Source organism: Haematobia irritans, chromosome 5 (assembly GCF_050003625.1).
Source record: "Haematobia irritans isolate KBUSLIRL chromosome 5, ASM5000362v1, whole genome shotgun sequence".
NCBI lineage: Eukaryota > Metazoa > Arthropoda > Insecta > Diptera > Muscidae > Haematobia > Haematobia irritans.
The window spans coordinates 47303681-47317095 of NC_134401.1; the positions used below are offsets into that span (position 1 = coordinate 47303681).

Consider the following 13415-nt stretch of genomic DNA (forward strand, 5'->3'; position numbering starts at 1 on the left):
CTCTAATTTTCCTAAACTTCTAATGCATTTATATCGAGCGATAAATCATAAATAAACTTTTGCGAAGTTTCCTTAAAATTGCTCCAGATTTAAATGTTTCCCATATTTCTTTACTAACATTGTGTTCCACCCTAGTGCATTAGCCAACTTAAATTTTTAGTCTATAGATTTTGTATCAAATTCTGTCCAGATCGAGTGATATTTAAATGTATGTATTTGGGACAAACCTTTATATATAGTCCCCAACACATTTGACGGATATGATATGGTATCGAAAATTTAGATCTACAAAGTGATGCAGGGTATAATATAGTCGGCCCCGCCCGACTTTAGACTTTCCTTACTTGTTTTTCTCTTAAAAACGCGTTAAAGGGAATTTAAAGCATGTGCTACTTCCATAACTATGATTATATGAAAAAATTAAAAAAAAAATGTATATAAAGTAAACTTAAATGAATGTTGTTAAAACTTAGTATGACGAACAGATGTTAGTACTAACCATATACCTTTGCATATAGGGAAATAATTCCTTGAACCAAATTAAACGGAAAATGCAAGTGAGAAAACGAAAATATTGAATAAAATATTGTAAATGGTTCATTCAAAGGAATTTATTTACTCTTAATAGCTATTATATATATTTAAACTCCCCCTATAGAATATTCCCCTTCAGTAAACTATTCTGTGTAAATAATATCTTAGTATCATATCCAAGAATACCAATATCAATTTTTGTCTATTTCAAATAAACTGTATTTCCATGTTTCGAATTAAATTTGTTTATGTTAATTTTTCGTAAAATGTTTGTGGAAATTTAATTTTCTTTCCAAACTATATTCTATAAACTCAATTTTCTATCCAAACGGCCCTATCCGAAATTTTAGTAAAACCCCCTTCCTCACTTTTATTAAAACTTTGTAAAACCTTCTATATAAAAACTAAGATGCTTTTCATAACAGAAATTTATAAAAAAAAAAAAACAAGAGTATATTTAAACAAAAATCGCAAAAATCTAAAACAAAAATGCTGTAATCATTCATGAAAACATTAATTAATTATATTATTCTAAATCTTATTTTTCTATTTAACATAAAAAAGAGACATATCTGAAATTTGTTTGGTATATTTGGTAATTGTTTTTTTCCTTTTGGATAACTCTGAGCACCCTGTAATTTTAGCAAGAAAACAATGCAAGCAAAACAAAAAATCCATAGCCCAAGATTGTGAGTGACTTGTTGAAAGAATTTCTCAAAAAAAACAAAAAAAAAAACAGAAGAATGGCACCCGAAATTCGAATGATTTGTGATTGTGTTCTTTTTTCTAAATGCACCAAAACAAAATCTAACTAAATTCACGTTTGTTAACAAAATTTTAAAAAGAAAAACAGAAGTAAAGTAAAAAAAAAAATAATGTTTTGAAATTTTTCAAATGCCTAAAACTGTAAAGCTAAACAAAGTCTAAAAATGGTAAAAGCATCTTCAGTATTTACAAATTATATTTTTTGCTCTTTCGACACGACACATATTAATTCTAGATGATGTAGTTTATAATCAGACTATGGGACCCGGTGCCACCTTGGACAAGAGACGACCTGACTTGCGTGATGAATTGGGATATATTGCTCCACCAAACCGTAAGCTGCCACCTGTACCCGGCTCCAACTACAACACCTGCGATCGGATTAAGCGAGGTACAGTGATAAGTAAGCATCTAAATTTTCCAAAACAACATTTATTAATACCAACGAATTTTTCTTTTCTCATCGTTTTATTTCGATACATTTTCAATTGCGTTTATGTTGCCAAAAAGCAAACAAGGATTTATGCAAAGAATGTATATGAGAACACAAAAAAAAACATAGACTAGGAATTTAATGTTTATCAGAAGAAAAAAATCTGCATATTTATAAAAATCCTTGTGTATATTTTTTTAAAGCAACATTTTCTTAAGAGGCTTGAGCTTATTTGAAATCACACCATGATCAACAAACTCGAGACACTACATAATAATAATTTTTCCATATATATTCCATCGATTGATGTTTTATCCTTAAATACATAAAATTTTATTATTTTTTTACCAATGAAATTTCAAAGCCATCGAATTTTGATTAAAATCTTATTTAAATGGAGCCATAATTACACAATTGCAATTGTATGACAAAGATTGAATAAAAAATTAATTCAAACAATTTTCCAACCTTTTTGGTTTAGTGGTTTGTCGAAATTCTTCACCTTTGAAATTTCATTTATGTTGGTGTTTTGCATGATTTATATATAAATGTTGTTGGAAATTTAGATTTAGATATTAAGATATTTATAAAGTAGTTTTTTTATATACAATTTTTTTATCACTGGAAAAATAATAGGAAAGTGAAAATTTTTCAGATTTTCAAAGTGCAATAAAATTTGAAAAAATTAATGAAACTCTGCCAAACAAAATTTTATCCAGTATACGGGGTCCATACCATCGATTATTGTTCTGTATCTGTGATAAGTAACCAGTATGGAGTGGATGCATATTCAGAATAGTATTAGCTGGCAACGTGCACCCAGAGAAGGAATATGATCACCCCAAACATGTTTCAAGCGTAAAATGTTATTTTTGGATGGTGACCATGTAACATTTTCATCACAACCATGTTATTTTGTCGGAAATTATGTATCTGTATTCGGAAAACGTGTTATGTTTGGCGATTAACATGTTAAATGGTCACCATGCAAAAATAACATTTTGCTCTTGAAACATGTTTGAGGTGATCATATTCCTTCTCTGTGTGTGCAATGATTTCTTGACTATAATAAGTTTTGTGTGTACGTTTGTTAACCCTTAAATGCGCACCGTATCTTTTAAGATACAACCACAAAAAGAAATTTTTGCGTCTCAAAGTTTTGACCTAATTCTACGAAATCAAGTTTGTTTCATGTCTGATACAAAAGTGAAAATCAAATTTTGACCGAAAATTCAAAAACCTACAACTTGGACGATAAATAATATTTACAAGAGATAAAAGTAATGTTGGTAAAAAATCTGCGTAGTGTAAAAATATCTCTATTCTTTATTTTCTACAAAACTAAAATTATTTATTTGTAAACGAAAACTTAGTTTGATGCAAAAAAAAAAATGCAAAAAAACACATAAAAATTTAGAAAAAAACAATATCTTCATATTTGTAAAATTTACCACAAATGTGACCAACTTAAACTTCATATGGCCTTACGTGGCCATATGGCCTCGTACCAATTTTTTCCTTCAAACTACGAAATTAAATCTCCCATTTCATCATATTTTTGAGAGGAAGACATCCGCTATCAAGAACCATTGTGACATCATACATGCATATTGACTCTGATGTTTCAGACACATAAAATATGTAATAATGTTTAGTATCACTCAAAATATCAGAAATATTAATATGTAAAATATATTACATCCCCAATATAAAGGAGCTTGCAACAAAGTAGTGTGGATCCCCAACCGCGGTTGCCACTCGAGCCAAAAATAATCAACCAAAATATTGCCAAAACCCTTTCAAAAAATTTATTTCTATAGGAAGTTTTGTCAAAATTTTATTTATACAGAAAATTTTGTCAATTTTTTTTCTATTAAAAATGTCGATTTTTTTTATAGAAAATTTTGTGAGAATTTTATTTCTGTAGAAAATATTGTCAAAATTTTATTTCTATAGAAAATTTGGCAAAATTTTAAATCTATAGAAAACTTGGCAAGATTTTATTTCTATTGAATTGTCAAAATTCCATTTCTATTGAAAAAAAAGTTGTCAAAATTCTATTTCTATTGAAAGTATTTCTATAGAAAATTTTTGCAAAATTTTATTTCAAAAGAAAATTTGTCCAAAATTTTATTTCTACTGAAAATTTCAACATTGCTTCACTATAGAAAATGTTGTTAACATTTTATTTCTATAGAAAAGTTCGTCAAAATTTTATTTCTATAAAAAATTTTGTAAAGAATTTTATTTCTATAGGAAATTTTATCAACAGTTTATTTATATAGAAAATTTTGTCAAAACTTTATTTCTATAGAAAATTTTATTTCTATAGAAAAATTTTCTCTCAGAATTCTATCAATCTACAAAACAGTAAAAAATCTATCATTTTTAGTAAAATTCTACCAACTGTGGCAACCGTGTCCCCAACGTGTGCGATCTGGATGTAGAGCAAATTTGGATCACCTCCAATAAATTGAGCTAAGAATTGCGATTGAAAATTTAAAATCTCCATATGCATCTTCTATTTTTATGCCCTCCACCATAGGATGGGGGTATATTAACTTTGTCATTCCGTTTGTAACACATCGAAATATTGCTCGAAGATCCCATAAAGTATATATATTCTGGGTCGTGGTGAAATTCTGAGTAGATCTGATCATGTCCGTCCGTCATTCCGTCTGTTGAAATCACGCTAACTTCCGAACGAAACAAGCTATCGACTTCAAACTTGGCACAAGTACTTGTTATTGATGTAGGTCGGATGGTATTGCAAATGGGCCATATGGGTCCACTTTTAAGTATAGCCCCCATATAAACGGACCCCAAAATTTGGCTTGGGGATTCTCTAAGAGAAGCAAATTTCATCCGATCCGGCTGAAATTTGGTACATAGTGTTAGTATATGGTCTCTAACAACCATGCAAAAATTGGTCCACATCGGTCAATAATTATATATAGCCCCCATATAAACCGATCCCCCGATTTGGCGTGCGGAGCCTCTTGGAGGAGGAAAATTCATCCGATCCCGTTGAAATTTGGAACGTGGTGTTAGTATGTGGTCTAACAAACACGCAAGAATTGGTCCATATCGGTCCATAATTATATATAGCCCCCATATAAATCGATCCCCAGATTTGACCTCCGAAACCTCTTGGAGGAGCAAAATTCATCCGATTCGGTTGAAATCTGGTACATGGTGTTAGTATAGGGTTTCTAACAACCATGCGAAAATTGGTCCATATCAGTCAATAATTATATTAGCCCCCATATAAACCGTTCCCTAGATTTGATCTCCGGAGCCTCTTGGAGAAGCAAAATTCATCCGATCCCGTTGAAATTTGGAACGTAGTGTTAGTATATGGCCGCTAATATCCATGCCAAAATGGGTCCATATGGGTCTATAGTTATATATATCCTATTCCCAATCACACAAAAATTGGTCCATATCGGTTCATAATCATGGTTGCCACTCTAGCCAAAAATAATCTACCAAAAATTTTCTATAGAAAATTTTGTCAAAATTTTATTTCTATAGAAAATTTTGTCAACATTTTATTCCTACAGAAAATTTTGTCAAATTTTATTTCTATAGAAAATTTTGGCAAAATTTTATTTCTATAGAAAATGTTGTCAAAATTTTAATACTATAGAGAATGTGTTCAAACTTTTAATTCTATTGAAAATTTTGTCAAAATTTTATTTCTATAGAAAATTTTGTCAAAATTTTATTTCTATAGAAAATTTTGTCAAAATTTTATTTCTATAGAAAATTTTGTCAAAATTTTATTTCTATAGAAAATTTTGTCAAAATATTATTTCTATAGAAAATTTCGTCAAAATTTTATTTCTATAGAAAATTTTGTCAAAATTTTATTTCTATAGAAAATTTTGTAAAAATTTTATTTCTATAGAAAATTTTGTCAAAATTTTATTTCTATAGAAAATTTTGTCAAAATTTTATTTCTATAGAAAATTTTGTCAAAATTTTATTTCTATAGAAAATTTTGTGAAAATTTTATTTCTATAGAAAATTTTGTGAAAATTTTATTTCTATAGAGAATTTTGTCGAAATTTTATTTCTATAAAAAATTTTGTCGAAATTTTATTTCTATAGAAAAATTTGTCAACGTTTTACTTCAAAATTTTATTTTGATCAAAATTTTATTTCTATAGAAAATTTTGTCAAAATTTTATTTCTATAGAAAATTTTGTCAAAATTTTATTTCTATAGAAAATTTTGTAAAAATTTTATTTCTATAGAAAATTTTGTCAACATTTTATTTCTATAGAAAATTTTTTCAAAATTTTATTTCTATAGAAAATTTTGTCAAAATTTTATTTCTATAGAAAATTTTTTCAAAATTTTATTTCTACAGAAAATTTTGTCGAAGTTTTATTTCTATAGAAAATTTTGTCGAAATTTTATTTCTATAGAAAAATTTGTCAACATTTTACTTCAAAATTTTATTTTGATCAAAATTTTATTTCTATAGAAACTTTTGTCAAAATTTTATTTCTATAGAAAATTTTGTCAAACTTAATTATATACGTATTTAATCGGCCTTTTTTAGTTTAATATATACCACGTATCGACTACCTTGCAATTTAGAAGACGGTGTTAAGAAGTTTTTAGATACCTTGCCATCGGTAAGTGTTACCGCAACCCAAGTAATTCGATTGTGGATGACAGTCTTCATTAGAAGTTTCTACGCAATCCATGGTGGAGGGTACATAAGCTTCGGCCTGGCCGAACTTACGACCGTTTATACTTGTTTGTATTGATTTTCTATTCTTTTTGGGATAAATAATTATACAAAATATAGCTTTCCTTTTAAAAAAGCGCAAATTGTGCATTTTCTAAGATTTGTCAAAAAAAAAAAAACTTCATCGTAAGATAGAGGGTAGTGTTTAAAAATAAATCTTTGTGGAACCACTTCCAATGTTTTTGCTGCGTCATTTCTCAAGGCTTATGAGTTTTTCTATTATTTTTCCAGTGATATTATCTTAGTGTGTTATACAAAATCTTTATTTCTACATTTTATATTAAAAACTAATTTTTAATTTCTTTTACATATTTGTATGGCTTTTGAACAAAAACTTTTGTGTTGCTTTGTGTGTTTTTGTATACAAAAATATTTACCTTGATCTACTATAACTATTTGGGAAAAACACTATCTATCTACACAAAAAATCACACAATATATGACAACACAAAATAATATCCAAATATTCCTTTACAAAACCCTGTAAACAATTTTGTAAAAAAAATCTGAATGTGATTATTAAAATAGCCCGAGGTGGTATGCGTTCAAATCACTCGACTTGGGATCCTCGTAGACCCAATTTATATGAAGAATTGAAGGCACCACCAGTACCAGCCCATAATAATCATTATGGTCATGTTCATAATATCAACGAATGTACTTACAAGCATCCAGGTAAAGTTGTGATTAATTTTGGTTTAGTTTTTATTTATTTTATTTCAAATAAAACGTCCAGTTTTTCGAGGATAATAACACTACAAAGTATTGCGATGTAATGGAACGTTAAATTTAAAACAAACAAAAAATTTTTATAGATTAATTATATTTTACTTCAAAGAATAAATGAGTAGACATTTCATTCAATTTAGTACATCTGGCATTGGTTTTCCCTTTGAAATAAGATAAAAGCTAAGATGTATTGCTTCTGTAATACATCTAAAATTTAGTTTTGGTTTTTAAAGATTACGAAAATAAAAATGCTCACATCTTCATCAGTTATGTTTATTGGACAGACTGTTGCTTCCATACGTTAAATATTTTGTCAAATTTAATTATCGGAAATTCATTGCCGATCTTAAAAATCGATTGTCGTCGGTAATGATAAAAACAAAAACATAATAACTGATTAAATTAATACTTTAATTGATATTGCTTCATAACAAAAAGTATGGTATCAATCATAGAATTTATTTGTAATAAAATTAGACCTGAATTAAACCCCAATTGAATTCTTCCGTATCCATTACTTCGTTTCCTCGAAAATCAGGACTTTTTCTAAATATATTTATTATTTTATTATTGTTGAGTTTGTATTATTTACTAAAACCTACTAACAATAAAACATTACATCTAATATATTAATTAATCTTAAATTGATAGTAAAAAGTGGTGAATTTAATATAAACATACAATTTTATATAAAAATTAGAATATCAGTCTATTTGGTATACACGCAAACAAATATAGTGTTCGGTGCCGCAAAGTTCGAAATGTTCAAACTTATAAAAAAATGTGATACAATATGATTTATTTTGGCTTAAGAGAAGCGAATGGATCGTGGTTCGATTCCTCTTAATCTGATATTGGTTTCTCCGTGCAGGCTTTTATTTTTTCAAAATAATGTTGTGGTACAACTGATATCTTAAACTAAGATTTATTTGCATTTAAAGAGAGACTATAATATACCCTGCCCCATTTGTAGATCTACATTTTCGGTATCATCTCAAATCCTTAAAAATTGTTATTTTAGGTTTATATTCCAATATACATATATTTAAATCTGAACCGATATGGGTAAAATTTTTTGGACTTCTAATAAATCTGCTAATGCCTTGGGGCGAACAGAATGTTAGTAAACAATAAATATGGGAAATATTTAAATCGGAATCCATTTTTAGGCAAACTAGCAAAAGTGCATTTATGATATATCGGTCGAGAGATATGTTTTACAGGTATAGGAAAATTTGAGTCACTTGGGCAAGTTTTACAAGGAAAATTTGGGTATTTTGGCCATTTTTTTTTTGCCCACAACAGAAAAAATATATACTTATATGGGGACATTGTCTAAATTTTAGGCAAATTTTACCAACTTTGGCACAGATTTTTAATATAATTGTATTCTCTATACAAAGATTCAATAAAATCCAATATTTTGACCAAAGGAGGCTATAGGAGTCGAAATCCGCCGAAAGATATTTTTTTGACCAAAATTGCACAGAAAAAAGTAAACTACATTATGGAAAAAATGAACTATCTAGTGCGAAATTGAACTAAATTGTATTCCAAAGATTCATTAAATTAACGAAAATTTTCACATTTTTGGATTTTTAACTACCATTTTCAAAATGCATCTTTCACGAAAAGAAAAAATGAACTAAAAATAAAGAAAAAATCTTAGGCGCCAAATTAATCCCATTTTAACCACAGTGTAGTTCATTACTATTTTTGAGAAGTGTACGAAAAACTTCATCTGTTTTAGATAGAATTGAACTAATTTGTATGTTATTGAAATTTTACTGCCATTTAGTTCATAAACTTTTTGAGACATACTTGGAATAAAGAAAAAATCGTTGGGCTGGGGAAAATTTCTTACGAATTTTTTAAAATAAACTAAAACAAAATGAAATCTTTGCAATAAATATTAGTTCATTATACCCTCCACCATAGGAGGAGGGTATAACACATCGAAATATTGCTCTAAGACCCCATAAAGTATATATATTCTGGGTCGTGGTGAAATTCTGAGTCGATCTAAGAATGTCCGTCCGTCTGTTGAAATCACGCTAACTTCCGAACGAAACAAGCTATCGATTTGAAACTTGGCACAAGTAGGTGTTATTAGTGTATGTCGTATGGTATGCAAATGGGCCATATCGGACCACTTTTACGCATAGCCCCCATATAAACCGACGCTCAGATTTGGCTTGCACAGCCTCTTGGAGGAGCAAAATTCATCCGATTCGGTTGAAATTTGGAACATGGTGTTAGTATATGGTCTCTACCAACCATGCAAAAATTGATCCATATCGGTTCATAATTATATATAGCCCCCATATAAACCGATACCCAGAGCCCCGGAGCCCCTTGGAGGAGCAAAATTCACCCGATCCGGTTGAAATTTGGTACGTGGTGAAATTTGGTACATTGCGCTAGTATATGGCCGCTAACAACTATGCCAAAATTCGTCCATATCGGTCTATAGTTTTATATAGCCGATCCCCAAAAATAATAGACACATGGTGTCTTTGGAAAATGCTCAGGGTGGGCTCCTGAGTCGATATAGCCATGCCCGTCTGTCTGTGAACACATTTTTGTAATCAAAGTCTAGGTCGCAGTTTTAGTCCAATCGACTTCAAATTTGGCACATGTATGTGTTTTGGCTCAGTATAGAGCCCTATTGATTTTAGAAGAAATCGGTACAGATTTAGATATAGCTCCCATATATATCTTTCGCCCGATATGGACTTATATGGCCGCAGAAGCCAGAGTTTTACCCTAATTTGCTTAAAATTTTGCACAAGAAGAAACATTAGTACTATAGTCAATTGTGCCAAATTTTATTGAAATCTGTTCAGATTTAGATATAGTTCCCATATATATCTTTCGCCCGATATGGACTAATATGGTCCCAGAAGCCAGAGTTTTACTCCAATTTGGTTGAAATTTTGCACTCGCAGTACAATAAGTAGTGTAGTCAAGTGTGCCAAATTTGGTTGAAATCGGCTCAGATTTAGATATAGCTCCCATATCTATCTTTCCCCCGATTTTCCGTCATATGACCACAGAGGTCAAAGTTGTAGGCCGATTTACGTGAAATTATAAAATCGCCACTGCTAAGTCGAAAACTTGTAAAACTGACTCAAACTTATCTATCGACCGATAAATCATAAATACACTTTTGCGAAGTTGCCTCAAAATTGGTTCAGATTAAAATGTTTCCCATATTTTTATACCCTCCACCATAAGGTGGGGGTATATTAACTTGTCATTCCGTTTGTAACACATCGAAATATTGCTCTAAGACCCCATAAAGTATATATATTCTGGGTCGTGTTTAAATTCTGAGTCGATCTGAGCATGCCCGTCCGTCTGTTGAAATCACGCTAACTTTCGAACGAAACAAGCTATCGACTTGAAACTTGGCACAATTAGTTGTTATTGATATAGGTCGGATGGTATTGCAAATGGGCCTTATCGGTCCACTTTTACGTATAGTCCCTATATAAACGGACCCTCAAATTTTGCTTGCTTCTCTAAGAGAAGCAAATTTCATCCGATCCGGCTGAAATTCGGTACATGGTGTCAGCATATGATCTCTAACAACCATGCAAAAATTGGTCCACATCGGTCCATAATTATATATAGCCCCCATATAAACCGATCCCCCGATTTGGCTTTCGGAGTCTCTAAGAGAAGCAAATTTCATCCGCTCCGGCTGAAATTTGGTACATGGTGTTAGTATATGGTCTTTAACAACCATGCAAAAATTGGTCCACATCGGTCCATAATTATATGTAGCCCCCAAATAAATCGATCCCCCGATTTAGATTGCGGAGCCTCTAAGAGAAGCAAATTTCATCCGATCCGGCTGAAATTTGGTACATGGTGTTAGTATATGGTCTCTAATGACCATGCAAAAATTTCTCGAAATCGGTGCATAATTATATATAGCCCCCATATAAGCCGATCCCGAGATTTGGTTTTGGAGCCTCTTGGAGGAGCAAATTTCCGAGTCAGTTTAAATTTGGTACATTGTGCTAGTATATGGCCGTTAACAACCATGCCTAACTAGGTCCATATCGGTCTGTAGTTATATATAGCCCTCAAATAAATCGATCCCCAATCACACAAAAATTGGTCCATATCAAGTTCATAATTGTATATAGACCCCATATTTCAATTCTGGCTCCCTACGTACCGTGTGAAAGTCCATATCAATTCGTAATTATTTGTAGACTTACTTACATACCTTTTTTGTCTAATATATACCACGTATGGACTAACTCACAATTTAGAAAACGAGTTAAGATACCACAAGCTAAGTAATTCGATTGTGGATGACAGTCTTTCGTAGAAGTTTCTATGCAATCCATGATGGAGGGTACATAAGATTCGGCCCGGCCGAACTTACGGCCATATATACTTGTTTTTAATTTCAATGTTGTCCCATTTTTTTTACCTCCAAACAAGCTTTAGATTATTTTTTGCTTTTATAGACAACAAAAAGATGTTTATTACAATCACTTTTTACTATCATTTCTTCATTTACACATTTTCATTTCGTATTATCTTCATTTATTTATTTAAAACTAACATTAAGCTCAAATCTATCTATCGAATACTAATGGTCCTGTCTAACCATTTCTAATAAAAGTAATTGTAAGTACTATCCATACAATTGGAAGGTAAAAATATTAATATTTACGTATATACATATAATTCATATAGAAATATTGGCATGCTAATCATCGCACCTCATATCATACCATTGATCAAAATTTTCATTCTGTTTTTGTATATTAAATGAAATCCAGAAGAAGACTAAACATTCAAAATAACACTTTAACACAAAAAGAACAACAACAATTTATGAATTTTGTAGAAATAAATTTTAATGCTGTATTTCGATTATTCTTTTCACCAACCTGTTTATATATAAAAAACAGGCATGGAAGATGAAATCTGCCCCTATGCCACATTCCATCTATTGGGCTTCCGCGAAGAAATGGATCCTACTAAGGCAATGAATTTCCAAACCTTCCCCCATCAAAATGGTCATGCTCCACCCGGTCATGCTGGTACCATGGGACCACCTGGACATCCTGGCCATATGCACTCACGTTCTGGTTCACAATCTATGCCACGTGCCAATCGTTATGCCCGTAAAAACAGTCAAGGAGGACAATCATCAATTTACACACCAGCTCCTGAATATGATGATCCTGCAAATTGTGCCGAAGAAGATCAATATGTAAGTGGGAAAATTGTGATTTATATGAGACATATATATGTAAAATTTTTAAAAATTAAAAATGAAATATTTTATAATTTATATTTGCAGCGTCGTTACACTCGCGTTAATTCTCAGGGAGGTAGCTTGTACTCTGGACCTGGACCCGAATATGATGATCCTGCCAATTGTGCTCCAGAAGAAGACCAATATGGCTCACAATATGGAGGACCCTATGGTACACCTTATGATCATTATGGCTCACGCGGCTCCATGGGCAGGCGTAGTGTTGGTAAGTGAACAACTACAAAGAATTCAGGGTATATTAAGATATTGTATTTTCCAATAAGATTTTTATATCATTTGCACCACGGTAGCCACCGTGGTGCTATGGTTAGCATGCCTGCCTTGCATACACAAGGTCGTGGGTTCGATTCCTGCTTCGACCGAACACCAAAAAGTTTTTCAGCGGCGGATTATACCACCTCAGTAATGCTGGTGACATTTCTGAGGGTTTCAAAGCTTCTCTAAGTGGTTTCACTTCAATGTGGAACGCCGTTCGAACTCATCTATAAAAAGAAGGTCCCTTGTAATTGAGCTTATGCTGAAACTTTTTTAATCCGAAAAAAGCGTAACTAAAAACGCAATGAAAATGTTCTTTTTGGATGCGGAAGTGGTGCAAAAGCAATGCATTTTACCTGTGCCTTTTATGGGGCGGAAGTCATATTTTTATACATCTGATGCATTGATTACGCATTAGTTCTTCAAATTTCAATATTCCGGATTTATTAAAAAAAATAAAGACAAACTTAAAAAATTCAAAATTTTCTTAATTTAAAATTTTTGAAAATTTTGCTATTTTAAATTTTATAGCTACAAAGGATTTTTATATATCACTTGAATATAACGCGAAGTTAAGATTACATCTATAGAAGAGCATTTTTCGATGTACATGAAGACTATTGACTACG

General features: G+C 31.0%; 1 protein-coding gene across 1 annotated transcript in view; it reads left to right on the plus strand.

Moving 5' to 3' along the window:
* Positions 1–13415, plus strand: part of LOC142239673 (cell adhesion molecule Dscam1-like) — a 179970-nt gene that overhangs the window by 140831 nt on the left and 25724 nt on the right. The window contains exons 24-27 of the mRNA XM_075311459.1: positions 1535–1690; positions 7023–7169; positions 12161–12465; positions 12556–12736. Coding sequence (XP_075167574.1) covers positions 1535–1690; positions 7023–7169; positions 12161–12465; positions 12556–12736 — 789 coding nt within the window. The remainder of the gene's footprint in view (positions 1–1534; positions 1691–7022; positions 7170–12160; positions 12466–12555; positions 12737–13415) is intronic.